At 54.1% G+C, this 20,941-nt stretch overlaps 2 protein-coding genes and 1 long non-coding RNA gene across 6 annotated transcripts; 2 read left to right on the plus strand and 1 right to left on the minus strand.

Annotated features, from left to right (window-relative positions):
• The first annotated feature begins 24 nt into the window (after positions 1–24).
• Positions 25–10,205, plus strand: Epn3 (epsin 3). 3 transcript variants are annotated; one of them, XM_021178223.2, is made up of 10 exons: positions 25–300; positions 3,319–3,998; positions 4,947–5,065; positions 5,812–5,892; positions 6,082–6,213; positions 7,036–7,123; positions 7,554–7,823; positions 7,964–8,080; positions 8,185–8,418; positions 8,510–10,203. In XM_021178223.2, the coding sequence occupies exons 2-10, from the start codon at positions 3,458–3,460 to the stop codon at positions 8,836–8,838; spliced, it is 1,911 nt and encodes a 636-aa protein (XP_021033882.1). In that variant the 5' UTR covers positions 25–300; positions 3,319–3,457; the 3' UTR covers positions 8,839–10,203. The 3 variants fall into 3 exon arrangements, with proteins under 3 accessions (XP_021033882.1, XP_029339000.1, XP_085685770.1); XM_085829644.1 differs by having other exon boundaries at positions 26–170; positions 8,510–10,205; XM_029483140.2 differs by lacking the exon at positions 7,964–8,080.
• On the minus strand, positions 5,025–6,155 carry LOC115032314 (uncharacterized). The gene is made up of 3 exons (XR_003837968.1): positions 6,068–6,155; positions 5,468–5,588; positions 5,025–5,089 (listed from the first exon to the last, which is right to left on the minus strand). It is a non-coding gene; the product is annotated as an uncharacterized LOC115032314 (long non-coding RNA).
• Positions 10,206–13,645: 3,440 nt separating the features above from the next.
• Positions 13,646–20,941, plus strand: Spata20 (spermatogenesis associated 20). 2 transcript variants are annotated; one of them, XM_021178309.2, is made up of 16 exons: positions 13,646–13,818; positions 14,817–14,999; positions 15,098–15,162; positions 15,275–15,429; positions 15,504–15,647; positions 15,763–15,964; positions 16,200–16,330; positions 16,423–16,527; positions 16,759–16,833; positions 16,931–17,140; positions 17,223–17,415; positions 17,662–17,830; positions 18,086–18,297; positions 19,307–19,506; positions 20,354–20,434; positions 20,607–20,941. In XM_021178309.2, the coding sequence occupies exons 2-16, from the start codon at positions 14,875–14,877 to the stop codon at positions 20,775–20,777; spliced, it is 2,238 nt and encodes a 745-aa protein (XP_021033968.2). In that variant the 5' UTR covers positions 13,646–13,818; positions 14,817–14,874; the 3' UTR covers positions 20,778–20,941. The 2 variants fall into 2 exon arrangements, with proteins under 2 accessions (XP_021033968.2, XP_021033969.1); XM_021178310.2 differs by lacking the exon at positions 13,646–13,818 and adding an exon at positions 14,593–14,706.

The following is a 20,941-nucleotide window of genomic DNA, read 5'->3' on the forward strand; positions in this document are numbered from 1 at the left end:
ATCCTGTGTCCTGTTACTGCTGAGGCAGACCTGCCTGGCCAGCTGAACAACTTTCCTCCCGAGAGTGCTGGCCAGCAGGAGTCGAGGAGGCAGCCGGGAGAGTCTGAGCGGCCACCCGCTGGGGGGACCCTGCGGTCCTTCCGAGAGAGCTCTGTGCCTCTCGGTCCAAGGTGGGGCTCCCGCGACCAGGGTTTATGGTGGATGGCTCTGGGGCTGCTCCTGAAGCTGTGCCATCCCCCTACAAGTCAGAGGGTCACTGCAGAGGCTGCGGGGGCTGGGGCAAGGGAGCCCACTCTGGAGGTAAGCTCCCTCCCGCGCCGCGGTGGCGCCCTGCATGAAGGCGGGGGTCGGGGTGGGGGCTAGAGTGGGCTCAGGACTTAGTCTCTTTCCCAACCTCTAGAGAGAGTAAGGCAGGGCTGTGGAGTACCCGGAGGCTTCTAACCTACAACTTCTCTACCTTCCTGTTACCCCCAGAAAAGGGACGCAGGGCCATCTGGAGATTCCTGATAGCGTTTCTCCCAGATCCTGGCACATCTCTGTATTTACACCTTTAACCTCAGAATGACCCTTTAGTCCACTGCTCCCTGGGACACAGCCAACTCAGGTCTGATGAAGCCACACAACCTAGGGCTAGGGAATATCCAGTCCCTCATTCCCTGAGCAGCTGAGCAGCAGGAAGGACACTGCCACTCCCCCATTGCTTACTCTGGAGCCGATGGGGACAGGAGATGGGGAGAGGTGCTGGCTGATGGGGTGCACACAGACTTTGGCAAATTCCCGTGCATGTGATTGGTTCTTTCCATCTCTCTGAACCTCCACCCTGGGGTTGCCATCTGCTTCCTCAGTGCTGACTTTTAGGAATCTCTCCATCCCCCACTCTGGCACCCTTCTGGATCTGTGTCCTGAGAGATCCCACTGCTCCGAATCTCTTTGGGAACCCGTGTGTAGGTGGGAGTCTACACTCTAGCCCCCCCCTCGTCCCCCCTCCCCACTTCCCGACTAGCCTGTGCACTCCGCTGGAGTACCCTCCTGCCTTCTTTCCATCTCTGAAGCAGCCTCCCCAGGTCCTGGCTTCTCAATGTCCTTCCCTCCACCTGGCAGGGTCTGGCTCAAGGTCACTGCAGTAATTCCATACCGGCTGCCCAGGGCTGCCGCTGCCGCTGCCGCAGCTGGGTTTGTGTTTCACTCCCTTTTATTCCCGGGCATATTGTGTTCAATAAAACCTTCTGCTTGTAACACTGCTGGCAGGGCTCCCAGCCGCGCCCGTCTCCCGCCTTCCTTCCCTCTCAACTTCAGCTTCAGGCATGCTCTGGGACCTCACCCTGGCTTTCTTCCTCCTTACTGTGTCCCTACTGGGTGAAACACCATGAGAGTCTATGACAGGTTAGGGTGGAGGAGGCTCAGGCATCTTCTCGTGCCTCTGATCCCTTCCTTTCCCCCTAAGTCCAGCAAAGGTGTGCCCACAATGTCCACCTTGCTCCTAGGAGAAAAATCCAGGAAGGGCCATGGAGCCTACACAAAGGGTCCCTTTTCCATGGAGGCTGGTTGTATCCACCCTGGCAAAGTAGGAAGGCCTAGGAAGCCAGGCCCAGGTAGGGCTCTGGTGGAGTCAGGATGTCTGATCTGACTGGTTCTGCCAATTCCAGCAGCCAGCAGGGAGGAGCGTGTACACCAACCAGGGCGGGCTTCATGCACAATTATTCCCCGTCTTGACTCTGCCACTGCCAGCCCGCCCTCCCACTGGGGAGGTGAGCACAGGCCTGAGTCATTAGTAAGGGGGAGGGCAGGAGTTTAACAAGTTGTGGCTGTGGCATTCCCACAGAAGGCCAGCCGGACAGAAAGACAGAAAGACGGAAGGTAGGCAACACTATGGGCCAGTGGGGATCTGATTTCCACACAATTCCATCCTTCGGCTCAAGATTGGGACCTGTGAAGACTTGTGGGTACTTCGAACTGAGTTGATCTTTCACTTGTGGGTGCTGTAAGGACAAACTTCCTATATCCCCCTCTCTGTTCAGGAGGCTGGGACAGCTAAGGCCCAACAGGGTAGGGGCTGGTGGGTGATCTGGGGAGGGCATGATATCTATGGCTGACAGGAGGTGGGGAGGTCATGGAGAAAGGGGAGTCTTTGCTGATCCAGCTTCTGTGTGTGTGTACAAATGTATTCATGTGCAAAACTATATTAGTGCCATGTGCTGGCAGAGGGCTCTCACTTTGGGTTTCTGGTAAGTCCCACCCTGGGGGGAGGGGGTACTCTTCTTTGGTTTCTGAGGCTGTGGAAAGACATGTGACTGATTCTCCTGAGTCGGCCTCCATTAGGCTATCAGAGGTCTTGAGTATGCCTGAGGTCTTGGTAGTTTGCTTGGACTGCCCCTGCCCTCAGGGAACTTCCATTCTGCCCGAAAAGGTGGTTCCGAGACAAGTAATTAGATAAATTAATTAGCAAATGAGGTGACAACGACAATAAGTATTGAATTAGTCTCAAGGAGACCTAGGTGTTGTCAAGTCTCAGCCCTGCCACCTACATGGCCTGTGACATAGGTGGGTCACAGCAGCCCTGTGTGTAGGCCAGTGGGTGGTGGCTGAGTCTCTGGAGAGAAGCAGCCTTCCAGGCATGCTCCTTCCCCTGGCTGTCTGATCAGGTGACAGATTCCTGGCCTTGCTGGTCCTTTCCATCTTCTTGATTTTCCCCATTGCGCCTCCCCAGAGTGCTACCTCCTTTAGAGGTGTCACAGTATGTCCCTTGCTTGTGCCTTCCTTATGCCTGAGTGTCTATGTCCTTTCTATTGGATGTGGGTGCTCTACAAGCAGATGGTGGGGGTTGGAAAGGACTCCCAGAAAATGGGTGTTGAATGAATTAAATTATGAAAGTTGGTCATCTGAGGAAAAAAAAAAGGATGAAGGGCTAAACTGGAAAGGCTGCAACACACGTGGAGGGGGAGACGAGCAGGAGGGGGAGGAGAGAGTGGCAGCCCTGGTGCTCATTCCATGGTCCTGGAAGCCACACATTCAGGTTGGGGGAGGAATGTCCACACTTAGCAGCTCTGTGATCTCAGAGGCATCGCTGACCGATTGATTGCCTGAGTCCCACCGTCCCCATTTGTGACCAGAGAGAGGGACTTCAGCATCTTGGTCTGGTGGTTGTATAGAATGAGCGTGCCAAGCAAAGTGTGTCCATTGGATAGTGAGCGCAGTAAGAGAAACAAGTGCTGGCTAAAAGCTGTCCCTGGTATCAGGGACACTCTGGCCGTGCCACTCTTGACTGAGTGGACAGGAAGGAGGCCACTGTTCCTGAATTCCAGATCCTCTTTTTGGCAGCCCCATGTGGAACCCAAGGACACAGCCGCCCTGCTGAAAGCAAGGCGGCCCATCCTTCAAGACCGTGACCTCAAGACGGTGGCGCTCGGCCCTCTACCTCCGACGGGGGCGGGGGCCGCCCACCTCCAAATCCCCAACTATGACAACCTCTGCGCTCCGCCGCCAGGTGAAGAACATTGTTCACAACTACTCTGAGGCCGAGATCAAGGTGCGTGAGGCCACCAGCAATGACCCCTGGGGCCCGCCCAGTTCGCTCATGTCAGAGATTGCTGACCTGACCTTCAACACGGTAGCTTTTGCTGAGGTTATGGGGATGGTGTGGAGGCGGCTCAATGACAGTGGTAAGAACTGGCGACACGTATACAAGGCTCTGACACTATTGGACTACCTACTCAAGACGGGCTCGGAACGCGTGGCCCACCAGTGCCGTGAGAACCTCTACACCATCCAGACTCTCAAGGACTTCCAGTATATTGACCGCGATGGCAAGGACCAGGGCGTCAATGTTCGTGAGAAGGTCAAACAGGTGATGGCCCTTCTCAAGGACGAGGAGCGCCTGCGGCAAGAGCGAACCCATGCTCTCAAGACCAAAGAGCGAATGGCCCTGGAAGGCATGGGTATTGGCAGCGGGCAGCTGGGCTACAGCCGCAGATCTCGGGGCTCCCCCTCTTCTTACACGTGTGAGTAGGCCCTGATGGTATGGCTTGTGGGGGCGGGGCAGGGGGGGTTAGGCCAGCCGCAGTCATGGCTCTCCACCCAGGAGCCATGAGATAGTTCCTACCTCAAAAGGTGATTGGGAGGATCCATTCAGATAAATAATGTGATGTGAAAAGCACAATGCCTGCACATAGTAGGTGCTCAGGGATTCAGGTGAAATAATGATGTCATCGATTGCTTGCCCTTGCTATTAGTTAGCTGTGGAGAGGATGGCTTGGAGGTCAACATGCAGGCTCTGGATTGCATTCCATTCATTCTGTTCCCTCCAAGCTGAGTGGCTTGGGCAACCAGCTCTGTAAAACAGAGAGAGGTACACCTCCCTCCCTAGACTGTTTGATCTGAGAAATGAATGAGAGACAGCCTGAGTGCCCTTGACCTTTTTACTCAGACACCTGACATCCTGTAAACCCCTTCCACTCAAGAGCATTGTCCTTGAAAACAAGGGCAGCCGATGTGGAAACATCCGTCCTCATGGCTCCCCAAAGTGGTGGAGGCCTTTTTGACCTGAGGGACAGACAGGCCCTCCTTCCATAAAGTCCATGATGGCCTGCTTAGGGCTCAGAGGCTGTGATTTTGTTTGACTGATAGATCCCTTCCTCCTAATCCCTGTAGCCCCAAACAGGCTAGGGTCCTATTGAAGAGTTCAAGAGCTAAAGACAGGGACCTGCATTGAGTCCTGACTTAGGACTACTGCCAGCCCCCTTCGATCATGTCTACCCCTTGTCAAGGAGGACTGGGCATCTAGCAGTACAGTGGAAAATCCACAAAGGGGTGTCCAGTGTACTGTCTGGCTCACAAGTGCCTGAAGAGCCAATTTCCTCTGGCTCACTGTGTGAGCCCCAGCTTCCTGGCAGGCAGGAGTGTGGGGACCCTGGGTACTGCTGTGCTCACGGACCCCACCCTTGTTGCAGCTGCATCTTCGTCCCCGCGCTATGCCTCAGATCTGGAGCAGGCACGGCCCCAGACTTCTGGAGAAGAAGAGCTGCAGCTGCAGCTGGCCTTGGCCATGAGCCGTGAAGAGGCTGAAAAGGTGAGCTCTGACTGTCCGGGGAGCCTAAGGAGGAAGGAAAGGGGTCTGGTGTTCACTAGCCCCCATTTGAGCTTTTCACCCTGGACCTGGAGACCTACTCTAGTTCCCAAGACAGCACAGAGCCTCTTGGTGTTTCTGGTCAGTCCCAGTTCTGCCCCCCAACCTTTGGTGTTCTCCTGTGGGACCCAGAAAGGGCAGTGTGTAGTTGGGGACCAGAAAGGGCGATGTGTAGTTTGGGGTCTGTGGTGTATCTTAGAGGCCTGCTATCTCTTGGTTAGGGAGAGATGTGGGCTGACAACACATTCTGAGAAAACACTGAGTCTACTGCTCCTTCCCACCACCAGCTGTCCTTTTGGAAGGACAGGGGCAACACCTCTGATACCTCATCATCGTTGCAATTACCTCTATGGATCCAGATAGAGCAGGCAGGAGACATTTATGCCTCGTACAATGGATGACCTAGGGGAGTTCTCAGGGTACCCAGAAGAGAAAGATAGGTGAGAGCTGAGACTGTCCAGCGTGGCTGTTGGAGGAAGGAAAGGGCTTACTAGCCTCCACTTGGGAGGCTGACTCTTAAGCTGCATTTTAGACCCAGGCAGGGAGGCAGCCACTCTTTCAAAGCCCATCCATCCCCGCCTCAGAGCAAGGGGCTTTTCCATCACCGTGCCTGGGCAGGACTATGCTGGGCCCCCAGCCCTCAGGTGAGATCACTGGGCCAAGTTCTCTCCTCTCTTCCTCCCTCACAGCCAGTCCCCCCAGCCTCCCACAGGGACGAGGACCTGCAGCTGCAGCTGGCTCTGAGCCTGAGCCGGCAAGAGCATGAGAAGGTAGTATAGGGGCCGAGTCACCTAGGCCATAGGTGCTGACCATGATTGGATGCTGGTGAAGGCATTGGTGGCAGGTCTAAGGGGGGCACTAATCGCTTCTCTCTCAGCTGTGCTAACCTGGGTGCCTCCCACCTGCTCTCTGCTGATCCCAGTCACCTGCCTGCTCATGTCCTACCTGTCATTCCGCAGGGGGTGAGATCCTGGAAGGGAGATGACTCTCCAGTGGCCAACGGCGCAGAACCTGCTGGCCAACGTCGTCAACGGGACAGGGAGCCTGAGAGAGAAGAGAGAAAGGAGGAGGAGACGCTGAAAACTAGTCAGGTAGAGAGAGGTTGGGGAGTGCGAGCTGTCCAGGACTGGACATGACTGGATTGGCATCTGCGCAGTGTGCAGAGCAGAGCTCGCTCCAAGCACTAAATGGGAAATGGTAGAGCACAGCAGGGGCTGGTGACGGATCAGGGTCACCATGGAGACTCCTGGGTCCTCCTGCCACTTAGTGACTTGGAATACTACTGGCTTCAGTTTCCCCTTTTGCACAGTAGGTGTTTTGGACAGTCCCAGCTCTTGCCTTGTAGAATCATACGATGCTGTGTGGCCTAGTTGCTGGTTCAAGCACGTGGTGCTGAAAATATCTCAAGTTCCCTGGGAAGGGGAGCAGGTGGCCACTGAAAACAAGATCATTTTGCACGCTATTTGTGCTGCCCCTGGGGTACTTCTCCGTCCTTCCTCTTCGTGTCTGTGGTGACCATTTTCACTTGGGTCCTAGCTAGGGAAGTAGAGTCATTGAAAAGAAAAATCTGTCTTGACTATCCCTTTCTGTTGGCCTGGGATCTATCCCAGCTCTGTCTTTTCCTGGCTAAAGAACTTCAGACAAATGGCCTCCCCTATCTGGGCTTCAACTAGTTGGTTCATCTGTAAAATAGGTACATTACCTACCTCACAGGGATGTTATGAAATGGGGCACTAGATGGATGAGGAAATGTTTTATAAATAGGAAATGCTGATCAGAGGTGAGGGGTCATTAAAAGATGCTTGTGGAATGAAGAAAGAAGGGGAATGAGCTGGCTTCTGGTCACTGGTCAGACCTCCCCTCCCTCTGGGCCCCACCCACTTCTGAGCCATGGCTGCCTCTCCCCTCCACAGTCCTCCATCCTGGACTTGGCTGACATCTTCGCACCTGCCCCGGCCCTGCCTTCCACACACTGCTCTGCTGACCCATGGGACATCCCAGGTGGGCATGCAGGGTTTCAAGAGGCTCCCAGATTGGCCCCTAAGAGCCCTGCTTCCTTCCAGCCACTTGCTGGCAAAATACCTCCTCTCTGTAACTGAGGATCACTGTACTGCCTCTCGAATGGGACTTTTGAAGTAAGAGCCAGGGGCGCACACCTGCAGATCTTAGCTCATGGGAGGCTCAGCAGAAGGCCTAGCTGCCCTCACTGGCTATGCAAGCCCTGACTGAAGCTACATTCCCAGAACTGCAGATCCAGGCTCCTGGGCTTGTTAACCACGGGCTTGAGAGGGCTGCTTGCTCCGAGTCAGCATCCCACTTGTGAAGTGGGTACCACATCACCCAACCTGGGCTGGGCATCTGGGAAGGACTTTGAGCAAAGGGTGGGGGAGTGTTGGGATAATACGTGTTGCTATCTCCCTCTCCTTTCCAGGTCTCAGGCCGAACACAGAGCCAAGTGGCTCCTCTTGGGGACCTTCTGCAGACCCCTGGTCTCCAGTTCCCTCTGGAAATGCCCTGTCCCGAAGCCAGCCTTGGGATTTGCTTCCTACTCTTTCTTCCTCTGAGCCCTGGGGCAGGACCCCAGTGCTGCCTTCTGGACCCCCCATCGCAGACCCCTGGGCACCAAGCTCCCCTACCCGAAAACTCCCCAGCACTGGAGCAGACCCTTGGGGGGCCTCTATGGAGACCTCTGACACCTCTGGTAAGTGGGGGTCATAAGGGTAAGAAGCTGGGGACTTCTAGGTCCCTTTCCCTTTAATCCAGCAACAGTCTATGGGGAGACCATTTCCCGGACCCAACCTTTCTTCTAGCTCACTCCATTTCCCTCTTTCTTCTGGCTAGCTCTAGGTGGTGCCTCGCCCTTCGACCCATTTGCCAAACCTCTAGAATCCACAGAACTCAAGGAGAGCGGGGACAGTGCCCAGGCCCTGCCCACGGGGAAGTCCCCCAGCCCTGTGGGTGAGCAAGAGGCCAGGGTATACAGCTGCTTGGTCTTGGAGAGACTCCAGGGGCGCCTCTGCCCTCTTCCTTCCCCACCACTGAACTGATCAACTCTCTTCTAGAGCTAGACCCATTTGGAGACTCCAGCCCCAGTTGCAAGCAAAATGGCATGAAGGAACCTGAAGCCCTTGACCTGGGTGTGCTAGGAGAGGCGCTACCGCAGCAGTCAGGAAAGGAAGCGCGCCCCTGCCGGACTCCGGAGTCCTTCCTGGGCCCCTCTGCCTCTTCTTTGGTCAACTTGGACTCACTAGTCAAGGCACCCCTGGCTGCAAGGACCCGGAATCCCTTCCTGACAGGTAGAGAGTCCTGGCCTGGTGTCTGGGACCCCACGGGGCCGCCCCTCTCCAGTCATTGCCAAGTCCCCATCTTCTGTCCTTTTGTCTGCAGGTCTGGGTGCTCCGTCCCCAACCAACCCGTTTGGCGCGGGCGATCAGGGCAGGCCAACCCTGAACCAGATGCGTACCGGCTCCCCTGCTCTGGGCCTGCCGCTGGGGGGACCCGTCGGGGCGCCCGTGGGCTCTATGACCTACAGCGCCTCTCTGCCCCTCCCGCTCAGCAGCGTGCCGGTCGGCGCGACCCTCCCCGCCTCGGTCAGCGTCTTCCCGCAAGCGGGAGCCTTCGCCCCGCCGCCGGCGAGCTTGCCTCAGCCACTGCTGCCCACGTCCGGCCCAATAGGGCCGCTGCCCCCACAGGCTGGCACTAATCCCTTCCTCTGAGACGCTTTAGCGCCTGCGCGCGAAGCCCCGCCTCCTCGAGGGCGGATCGTGCAGGTTGAGCACTGATCTGTGGACCCCCCTGACACATCCTGAAACCCAACTAGGGACTGACCGCGTCTTGGGGACGAAGACTACACCCACCTAATAAAGACTGGAATCTACGTCCTCAACTCTTACCAAGTGGACTTTTTTGAGGGGTGTGGCAGCTGGATCAGGACCCCCACACCCATTACCTGCTGAGGCAGAAACTCCTTGACAATCTGAATTTCCTCATAGCCCTCTCAACCCCCACTCCCCTTTCCTCTAGGCCTGGTGCCTCCCTTTCATGCTGTCTCAATCATTCAGGCATTCGTCCATCACACACAGGATACTCCTAAAGTAAGGGGCGACGGCATTTGCTCATTCTTTGATGCGCTATGCACCTTAGGCAGAGAATTTCACCTAATCACATTGCAAGGAGCCTAGGCGTTACTTCAGAGTTTGTAAGGCCCTACCTAAGCTGGATATGCAGTACTCTCTGTCCAAAACTGGGTTAAGAATTTCAAAACAGAGTTGATAAACATGGTGACACATACGAGTAATCCCAACACTTAAGGGGGTGGAGGTAAGAGGATCCTGAGTTCAAGGCCAGCCCGGGCTTAACATTATTATTATTATTATTATTATTATTATTATTATTATTATTATTATTATTATTATTATTTTAAAGACAAGGCAGGAGAAGAATAAACTAAAGGTCCAAACTTCCCAAGAGAGGTAGCACAGGTCTTTCTTAACTAGTCCTATTTAATAGCCAACAGAGGCTTTCGAGAAGTACAGTGACATGTTCTAAATCACAAAGCTGGAGTGACGTGGGGCTGGGATTCAGAGTCAGACAGTCTGGCTCCCTGGGGAGGATCAGGTTTAATACAGCAAACACTGACTGTCTTGGACGAAATGCTGGGCTCATCCAGGAGGAACCTAGGATGGCTGAACCCCCATCTTCCAGGAGCTAGGAGGACAGAAAGTCGACAAGCCAGTAGCACTGGATATAGCTGCAGTACAGCCAATCACAGGAAACATCTTCTCTTATGTCTCACTTGGTCATCCAAATCCAACTCTGCCCCAGCTCCTTTCACCAGGGCTGAAGAGAGCCACCTTGACCATCTGAGGTCTGGACCTCTGCAGGGTTGTTGCAGGGGTTAGGAAACCAAACACAGCCAGCACCTGGACTTCTGCCTTGAGGGTTACCATGGCTACCCACGTGTGCTCAGGACCCAGGGTCTGACCTGGCAGGCAGCTTGGGTCTGGCTTTGTTCTCTTTGGGGTCACCGAGAGCATGTGGACTTCCTCAGCCTGAAGCACCATAGTCAGAGGTGGCCCCGTGTCACTGTCCTTCTTAGGTACATGGGCAAGAGCTGTTCTGGTTGTAAGGGAGGGCAGGCAGCCACAGGGCTGCTTCAGGCAGGAGGGGGCAAGAGCAGCTGCTTAGAAGCTGAGCCTAGCAAACTCTGCTCCAGGGCTGAACTTAATGATAATCGCCTAGTAATGAGTGGTTAAGTCGCTCTTGAGTAAACGACTTCACCTCTCTGTGTCTATGCCTCTGTTTCCTTCTTTGCAAGAGTTCCTTCTTTGTGGGGTTGCTACGTGGAAGCTCCCATGGCAGTTGACCATTCATCCCTGTCTGTCTTCTGCCCCATCAAAACCCAGAAGGGTCAATGCTCCTTGGCCCCAGGGCTCTGCTGCCCCATACCTCTCTGCCCCTCCTCCCCTGAGCCCTGAAGAACAGGTTGGTGGCCTTGCTTCCTGAAGCTACAAGGCTCACCTTCCTCCCCAAGGCTGGCACTCTGCTCTGCTCTGCCCTGTCTGGGGCAGCCACTCCCCATTCCCAGCATGCTTTCCTCATGGTTCAGCTCTCACCCCAGTTCCATATTAACTCCCTGATCCTGGACCTCTCATCCATCTTCATTCATGTCTCAGCCATCACCCCCCAAATCCTTGGCACTCACAACAGGGCTCTCGGTCTCCCATGGGAACTACTCTCTTGTCACTGGAACATGGCTTATAGGGCAAACCCAACCCGCAAGCCTGTGGCCCTCATCCTCAGACTCTGTCAGGCATCCCATCTCTCTCTTCTGGGCCTTCAATTCGCTTTCTTCCAGACAGACCCTGCCCTCCACTGTACAGCCTCCTTGGCTTCATCCTTGAAATCGAAGTCACTGTTCCCTTCTTTTCCACTTCTAGCTGGCGGGATGCCTCCTTTCAGCATGATGTCACTAGGACTACAGTCACCAGGTCCAGCCCAGGGTCCAGCTTACTAAAGCCAGAGGACATTTGATTTCTCTGTAGGCACTTCACTTTGTTTCTTGGTTTTGTGTATCTCCCTCTGTGTGTGTGTCTGTGGGTGGAGTTCGAAGGACAACTTCACATGTCATTCCTCAGGTACCTTTCACATTTTGAGACAGGGTTCCTTTATATGTTTTAAATTTTTATTATTGTATGAGCATTAATGTTGTACCTGAATATGTTCGCGTACCACATGCACGAGTTACAGTTGTGAGCCACCATTGGCAGGGGGACAGGAGGATTTAACCAGTCCTCTAGAAGAACAGTCAGTGCTCTCAACCAGCTGGCCATCTCTGTAGCCACGGACAGGGCTTCCTCTTGGCCTGGAACTTTGCCAAGTAGACCAGGCTAGAAGGCCACTGAACTCCAGGCATCTGGTCTACCTCTGCCTCTTGTCTCAGCGTTGCTGAGGTCATGCTGTTGCTTTTGTTTCCTGTGGGTGGTGGGGATTGAACTTGAGCCCTCGAGTTCATGAAATGAGCACTTTTATTGAATGAGCTAGCCTCCTGCCCCACCCCCACCATATTTTAGCCGAGGCCTTTCTTTGCAGCTCAAGTTGGCCTTGAACTCCTGCTCTTTCGGTCTCAGCCTCCAGCCTCGTCTCTCCTTAGCTTCCTACGCACTGAGGTGTACAGTTGTGTGTCACCATGCCTAGCTGCTCTTAAGACCCCTGCCGCTCTGCTTCCAGGATGCTACAATGTCTGAATTTATGTATGGGTCCTGCCTACCTATGTTGTCAAGATTCAAGGTGTATGGGCCTGAGCTCTTTGCTCTCAGTGTGCTATTTTCTTAATAGCCCTCCACCTAGGAAATCCTTTCCTCTTTCCCAACAGCCTCCCTTCTGTTCATTAAGCCCTTACTCCCTCTGTTCTATGTGCACATCTCAAAGGTATTCAGACCAATAGGTCCAAAAAAGACCTCTTAACCCCTTACAGCTCCCCCTCTTCAGAGCGAGGCCTTACCCTTTACTGTTCACTCTGACCCCCCTCTCCTCAAAGTCCCTTCCTCTGCAGCTTTACCCCTAGCCCCTGATAAGCCTCCTGTCTCCCCTGTGTGCTGCTAAGACCCCCTCATTAACCCTGCTTCCATTCTTTCCCCCATTCCAGACCTAAAAGGATGCTCTCCTGATTAAAACAGGCTGGGTAGCCTTGGCGCACTCCTTTGATCCCAGCACTTGGGAGACACAGTGGATCTCTGTAAGTTCAAGGCCAGCCTGGTCTACAGAGCAGGTTCCAGGACAGCCAGGGCTACACAGAGATACCCTGTCTGGGGTGGGCTAAATAAATAAATAAATAAATAAATAAATAAATAAATAAATAAAACAAGGCAGGCAAGTTCTACTGCAGCTTTCTTCTTATGTCATTAGGAACTTCCTTTCTTGAAGGTGTGACTCCTGCTGAGGCACGTATAAGTCCCTGGATTCTATCACCAGCAATGCCTCCTCCTCAGAGTTCACCCCCTACCCCAGACCTCGTCCTACCCACTCCCCTAACTTCCCTTGCTGGTTAGTTTTATGTCAACTTGACCCAGGCTAAACTGATTAGGAAGCAGAAATCTCAACTGAGAAAATGTGCCCCCACCAGACTGGCTTGTGGACGAGCCTGGAGTGCATTTTCTTGATGACTGATGTCTGAGGGCTCAGCTCACTGTTGTGAACAGCGCCTGCCACCCCTGTGTTGATGGTCCCGGGTGCTAGAAGACAGCAGGCTGAGCAAGCCATGGAGAACAAGCCAGTAAGTGGCGTTCCTCCGTGGCTTCTGCCACAGTTCCTGTCTCCAGATTCCTGCCTTGAATACCAGCCCTGACATCCCTTTGATGATGGACACAGGACTATGATGTGGAAGTATAAGATGAAATAAACCCCTTTCTCCCCAAGTTGCTTTTGGTCATGGTGTTTCATCATAGCAATAGCAAGCTAACTAAGCCAGCTTCCTATCCACATCCGTTACCTATCCCTTTTCTCTGCCCTCCAGCTATACTAGCCTTCTGCTATTGCTCAGTCTCAACACCCTCACCTGCCACAGGACCTTTACACATGCTGCTTCTTCTGCTACTTCTCTCCCTCCCTGCACCCTTAGGGAGAAGCACACGGGTGTTCAGTGCCTGGCATAGTAGTAGACAGCAGAGGACGCTTGTCATTGACTGAATTAAGTGAATGAACCAAGCAAACAGAGCATGCAGTAAGGACATATTGGCTCAGTGTTACTACTCTGGGAAGGCTTCTCGGAGTGGGTGGGTTCTAGGGAGGATGGGTAGGCTGGATCAAGCAAATTTGGCTGGCTGATCAAATCCTTCGAAGGGAACCTTATCTCTTGCTTGTAAAAGGGGAAAGAGCTAGGCAAAAGTATTGGATGCTCCGAGGGTCACTCTTCCTGCCAGCACTTTAAATGGAACCCAGCTTATTTTGCTCGAATTTTAAGCGCTGAGACGGTTGGATCTTCAAAGGCACGGCAGGGCTGTAGTTCCGCGCTCTACCGCCGAGCGGCGCTCGGAGACCAGCCACAGGGCCAGAGACTTGGTGAGGACAGGGTTCCGGGTCCGCCCTTCTGCAGCCTACCGCCGGAATTGGAGCGGCTATACTGAAGAGTGTGGGACTGTCTGGACCCCAACCTCCGGTCGCCCCACTGTGCGGCTGGGCCTTGCCTCTAGCGGCAGGTATGAGCAAGACACTACAATATGCCTGGCGCCTTGGCATTCCGTCTTTCAGGCATAGTCTGCGATGTCTGCTCGGATCCCCCTACATGAAGACTCCTTTTCTTCCCCCTCCTTTCTTATCCGCTGCAGGGTTAGCTCAGGCTAGCTCTTTGGCTACTTTAGCACCGCCTCTAGGAAGCCTTTCTAGAATGATGCGCTATCCACAAACCCCTCTCTTGAAACACCCTGCACCCTGTCACAGACTCATGTTGCTGCCCTACCTGTTATTTAGCTGCGTTCCCAGGTTGAACTCCCTAAGATAGGTCTATTTGATTCTCTGAGTGGTCCCTCTCTCCTCTTCCCTCTCCCTCTCCTTCTCCCTCTCCTTCTCCCTCTCCTTCTCCCTCTCCTCCTTCTCCCTCTCCTTCTTTCTTATCTCTCTTCCCCTCTTTTCCTTTCTCTCCCCTCCCTCTTCCCCCCCCCCCTCTCTCTGTGTGTTTAGTGTAAAACCTGGTCCTTCAAAGTACTCTGTTTGGAGTTCTTGGCTAGTCCCTGCCTACTTCTTCTGCTTGTCCCTCACCTGGTCCAGTCCCAGACCCAATTCCTCTTGACCTGTCTAGACACTAGCAGGTAGCCACTCCCTTCCTGAGTCACCCACATGAATGCTAAGGATGCCTGCAGTGCAAACCGCCCAGGGAGGGGCACTCCATGGGTGATAGAACAGAGCAGGATGGGCCATTCTACTCATTATGACCCTCTCTGACCTCACAGATACCCTTCCTACCGCCAGGTCTAAGAAGCTGGGGGAGACTAACCTGGCAGGGAGCCCCCAATGAGCCACCATTCCTCACCACCCCCAAAACATAAGGGGGAGCACAAAGGCCACGGTCTCCCCCGTGGTTCAGAAAGGTGGGCTGGACAAGGAGTGGGGGTCTTTGTGGCTGGGTGACCATTGAGTTGATTTGGGTGGGGCAAAGGGGAAGTGGCTTTCATTTGTGTGACCCATCTGCCCACATTAGGGGCAGCTCCTCCCGGGACAAGGACCGAAGTGCTACTACAGTTAGTAGTTCAGCGCCCATGCCTGCTGGAGGAAAGTCAAGCCGGACTAACTGTCCTCCACTTGCACCGCCGAAGACCGCCAATCGCCTGATCAATGAGAAGTCTCCATACCTCTTACAGCATGCCTACAACCCGGTGGATTGGTGAGTGCCATCCCAGGGTTTCCCTTGAAGCATCTGGGGTCCCTAATCCTCTGAGACTCCCTAGGCTACTGAGTGACCTCTCTTCCTGTTGGGTCTAGGTACCCCTGGGGACAGGAAGCCTTCGACAAGGCCCAAAAAGAAAACAAGCCGATTTTTCTTTCAGGTATACACCCACTGTTCCTAGAATGAGGTTCAGTGACAGGCAGAGGGTTGGGGGTGGTCCCTTGGGTCCCCCGGGGCCCTCCTTCTGCCATCCTGTCCCTCTTCTCTCCTAGTGGGGTACTCTACCTGTCACTGGTGCCACATGATGGAGGAGGAATCCTTCCAGAATGAAGAGATAGGGCGCCTGCTCAATGAGAACTTCATCTGTGTTATGGTGGACCGAGAGGAGCGGCCAGATGTGGACAAAGTATACATGACTTTTGTGCAGGTGAGCCATCTCTGGGGCAGCCTTGTCACACCTACACGCGGCAACTCCCCTGACCCTGGCCCTCCCTCTTCCAGGCCACCAGTAGTGGAGGAGGCTGGCCAATGAATGTGTGGCTGACCCCCAGCCTCCAGCCATTTGTTGGGGGCACCTACTTCCCACCAGAAGATGGCTTGACTCGAGTTGGCTTCCGAACAGTGTTGATGAGAATCTGTGATCAGGTGGGTGGATGTCTGGAGGGAAGGTTGCCCACGTGCAGGTTGAGACCACAGCCACCTCCCATCCCCACCCCGACCCGTGTATACTGACTTCCGCGTGTGTGCTCACCTCCTGTAGTGGAAACTGAACAAGAACACCCTTCTGGAGAACAGCCAGCGTGTCACCACAGCCCTTCTGGCCCGATCTGAGATCAGCGTGGGTGACAGACAGATTCCGGCCTCTGCTGCCACCATGAACAGCCGTTGCTTCCAGCAGCTGGATGAGGGCTATGATGAGGAATACGGTGGCTTCGCCGAGGCCCCCAAGTTTCCCACACCTGGTCAGTGACCTCTGACCCTGACCTATATAATGAGCATCGGTGCCTTTGGCCTCTCTTGTGCGGCTGTGTAGCTTTCTGATCCCCTGTGGGCTGATATTCTGACCTCTGACTCAGAGGCCAATGGCCTGTGTCCTCTAAGTGGATGGTAGAAGTTCCCACCTTCCAGCCTGACAGACAGAGACTGACTGGGCAGAGCCTCCCTGGAACCTCTCACCCTCTCCTTCCTGCTCCACAGTGATCCTGAAATTCCTGTTCTCCTATTGGCTCAGTCACCGGCTCACCCAGGATGGCTCCCGAGCTCAGCAGATGGCATTGCACACCCTGAAGATGATGGCCAACGGAGGCATCCAGGATCATGTGGGGCAGGTGAGGGCAGGCCAGGTTCCGTGCCGGCCGGGGCAGCAGGCCTAGGGACAGAGGCTGCTATCAGTCTGGCCTAACACTCTGCCTGGCCACAGGGCTTTCACCGCTACTCCACGGACCGACAGTGGCACATCCCTCACTTTGAGAAGATGCTGTATGACCAGGCCCAACTCTCGGTGGTCTATACCCAGGCCTTCCAGGTGACTTTTGCCCCTAATCCCAACCCTGGCTGCCAGTCCCAAGACCTTCAAGCTAACAGTAGCTTCCTCTTAATTCCAACCCATAATTCTTCCTCACACTCTAGACACCTGGGCTTCCCCTACACCCCACCCACTTTTCCTGGGGGGGGATATCCTCTAGGAACCTGAGCCACCACCACCCCTAGTGACATTTACTTACAACCTCCACCCCACCCCACCCCACCCCCACAGATCTCTGGCGATGAATTCTACGCTGATGTCGCTAAAGGCATCCTACAGTATGTGACCCGGACTCTGAGCCATCGGGTGTGTGTCCTTGGAGGCAGGCGTACCTTGGTGCAGGAGGGCTTGACGTCTCCATTGTCTTTTGGATGGTGACCAGCCAACTCTCCTATCCCCACAGTCTGGAGGCTTTTACAGTGCAGAGGATGCTGACTCCCCCCCGGAGAGAGGCATGAAGCCCCAAGAGGGTGCTTACTATGTGTGGACAGTCAAAGAGGTCCAACAGCTGCTCCCAGAGCCCGTGGTAGGCGCCAGTGAGCCGCTGACTTCAGGCCAGCTCCTAATGAAGCATTATGGACTCAGTGAAGCAGGCAATATCAATTCCTCTCAGGTGAGGGCTTTTGCAGACACAGAGAAGGATCCCAGGTTCACCGAGTACATGGGCTTCTCCTGACCAAGGCTGTTTTCCTCAGGATCCCAAAGGGGAACTGCACGGCCAGAATGTCCTGATGGTGCGTTATTCACTAGAGCTGACTGCAGCCCGCTATGGCCTGGAGGTGGAGGCTGTGAGGGCCTTGCTCAACACAGGGCTGGAGAAGCTCTTCCAGGCCCGGAAACATCGGCCGAAAGCACACCTAGACAACAAGATGCTCGCTGCCTGGAATGGTGGGGTGACCCTCTCTGAACAGTAACTCTATTTGCCAAGCCCCTTCCGTTTGCCCATTCTTTCTTCATAGGCCTTTTGAAATTTTAACTTAGAAATGAATTAATGGAGATCTAAAGAGTCTAAGCGAACCTGCCTGGGCTTGGCACTTGGAGACTCGGGGGTGGGGTGGGGTAGGGTGGGGGGGTAGGTTGTCCCAGGAGAGCTCTGGTTGACCTCATGCCACCTCTGACCTCTCTTTCCTCCAGGCTTGATGGTTTCTGGCTTTGCTGTGACGGGGGCTGCCCTGGGTATGGAAAAGTTAGTTGCCCAGGCCACCAACGGTGCCAAATTCCTTAAGCGGCACATGTTTGATGTGTCCAGCGGCCGCCTGAAGAGGACATGCTATGCTGGCACCGGAGGAACTGTGGAGCAAAGGTGGGGAAGGGAGGCTGGGCAGACCAACGAGGCCATTTCCTTGGGTGATTCTAGCCCTGTTCTGCTCCTTCAATGGACTGATCAGTTGCTACCCTGTAGTCTCAACACTCTTGGGCCCATTGACTCTTTTGGGAAATGGACTAATGTAGCCACAGGACGCATGGGTATGGAGGATTAACCGAAAGAAAACAAGAGAAGGTTCCTCTCTGCATTCCCGGGGCCTGTCCTCAGACTTCTTCTCTCCTCTACTTTTAGCAACCCACCATGCTGGGGTTTTCTGGAGGACTATGCCTTCGTGGTGCGGGGCCTCCTGGACCTGTACGAGGCCTCACAGGAGAGCTCGTGGCTTGAGTGGGCTCTGCGCCTGCAGGACATACAGGACAAGCTCTTCTGGGACCCCCGAGGTGGCGGCTACTTCTGCAGTGAGGCTGAGCTGGGGACAGACCTGCCTCTTCGTCTGAAGGATGGTTAGCATTGGTCTTGGGCCCTGGGTTTGGGCAGGGCAGGTCATCCCAGAGGAAGATACTTGTGTAGTTTTGCAGTAAACAGCTCTTGTGGGGCTGCTGGCTTCATGTCTTTACTCTATGTGACTTTGGAGGTCTCCTGGCATTCCCAAACCTGCTTCTTAGTATATAAATGAGTGCCAATAGCACCCATAGTTCCTCCGAGTTGATGGAGAGGTCGTTCTAGCTCTCCCGTGAACATGCAGGGGCATCTGGAATCCACTGATTTCATTTATTTAAGCAAGAATGACTTGGTCTCCGCCTGAAGGAAGTTCGCAACATGTGGTGGAGGTAGTGCGGAATGTATCACCATCAGAGCTTTGAGAATACAGTAAACCTGTGACAGGTGTCAACCAAGAGGATCTGTGCCATCAGGGAGGCACTTGGGAGAGATTTAGGCAGAGGAGACAGTTTGATGAGAGAACCCTAGGGATTAGGCTGAGTGTGGAAGACAGAGACCAAGAGTGGTGTGAGAGGAGGTGCCAATGCTGGGATAGGAAGTGAGGGCTCAGGGTGCTGAGAGGGTCTGACCTGCTCTGGCTGGAATGTAATTCTGCTCATCGTAGAGACGAATGGAAACAGAGAAATCAGGGTGACCCATTAAGAGGATGCTGGTTTTTAGTTTTGGAGGTACTGTCGAAAGCAGCCAGGAGTAGCCCATGAGATGGGGGACAGGAAAGGATTGGGGGCTGTCCAGGCAGTAGGCCAGCAGGATGTGTAGATGGATTAGAAGAGTTGAAGGACTTGGGTGATACCTCTCTGGCCCTGACAGTCGGTAGTTAGACAAAGGCACCAGCAGTGAGGTAGGGAACCTGGATACCCACAGCTCAGCAGGACAGAGGGGCTTGTTAAAAACATCAGACCAGCGCCACATGAACTTCATCTTATTCCTAGATCCCATAACCCAGACTCTCAGAGCAGGGCCCTGAAACTCAATGACCAACCCTCTTAAACCTCCTCCTGTCCCTTGCAGACCAGGATGGCGCAGAGCCCAGTGCTAACTCTGTGTCGGCCCACAACCTCCTTCGGTTGCACAGCTTCACTGGCCACAAGGATTGGATGGACAAGTGTGTGTGCCTGCTGACAGCCTTCTCTGAGCGCATGCGCCGCGTCCCAGTGGCCTTGCCTGAGATGGTCCGTACCCTCTCAGCTCAACAGCAGACTCTGAAGCAGGTAGGGAGGTGGTAATGGTGATATATTGGGGTATAGTAGTTGTGAAATGGGGTTCCAGGGCTGCCACCAGAGCTCACTTATACATATGCAGGGGTCTCTGCTCTGTGGAATGGAGGTGTCTGTGTGAAGGTGGTGTCAGAGGAGACAGCCTGGGAGGGCTTGTCGCTGGGCTGTTTGCATATAAATGCAAAATGAAGAGGTTAAAAATGGGTTCCTGCTGATCTGATGGCTGGTGAAGTGTTTTCTCTATAAGGTTCTGCATGTCAATCTGATTATGTCTGCTCCTCTGTGCTTTATTGCTCTGTCAACTCTTTTGTGTGTGCATGCGCACACACACATTTTTCTAGTTTGTGTGCTGGTGTGGGCTAGAGTATTTGCCTGTGAATATTCGTGTGTGCCTCCATGGGTGTATGTTTGTGTGTATTTATGTGTGGCATCTACTTCTATGGGCATCTACTATGTGTGTATGCCTCTTTGTGTGTTGTGTGCCATCCAGTGTATCAAGTCTTCTGGACACCCTGCCCTGTATTTGTATGTCCACCACAATGTATGACATTGCCACTAATGTACACTCCTGGTGTGTGTGTGCGTGTGCGGGTGTGGGTGCGGGTGCGTGTGCAGGTGCAGTGTGTGTGGTCTGTGATGTGTGGTGTATGTGTGTATGTGTGGTGTGTGCCATGTTTGCACTCTCGGAACACTAAATCCGATGAATCCTCCTGATGGATGAGGTGACTCCCTTCTTTCAGGAATTCTGGGTGGGTGGAGGGAGGATGAGGGAAGCTCTGGCAGGTTTGGGGGGCCTAGCTTCTCTCTTCCTGACACTGGGTGATTTTCCTGTACTGGCCAGATCGTGATCTGTGGAGACCCCCAGGCCAAGGACACCAAGGCCCTGCTGCAATGTGTCCACTCCATCTACGTCCCTAACAAGGTGCGCGTCCCTGCAAACTTGCGTTCACTCTCTACCTCCCACATTGCATCTCCCTACTCAGCTCCCAACATCCTTGCTTTTGGAAATCTGGGAGAGAGGTCATTTCCCACTGGGATCTACAATGACCAGTACCTTCTCCCAGGTGACACTTTGTGCTCTGCCACTATCTCAGGTGCTCATTCTGGCTGATGGAGACCCATCGAGCTTCCTGTCCCGTCAGCTTCCCTTCTTGAGCAACCTTCGAAGAGTAGAAGACCGGGCCACAGTCTACATATTTGAGAACCAAGCCTGCTCCATGCCTATCACGGATCCCTGTGAGTTACGAAAGCTGCTACACCAATGACTGCCCAGAACCCTTTGAGCTGGGCCAGAAGGCAGAATTTTCCAACTGACCAGAGACTCAGACCTTGAGAGGCTAATGGGTACCCTGCCTCCAGGTGATCACAGCCATCCTGTGGCTCCCCCATGGGCACCTACTCACCATGAAATAAACCTAACAGTGTCCCG

This window comes from Mus caroli, unplaced genomic scaffold (genome assembly GCF_978045245.1).
Source record: "Mus caroli unplaced genomic scaffold, Mus_caroli_1 scaffold_13, whole genome shotgun sequence".
Lineage (NCBI taxonomy): Eukaryota > Metazoa > Chordata > Mammalia > Rodentia > Muridae > Mus > Mus caroli.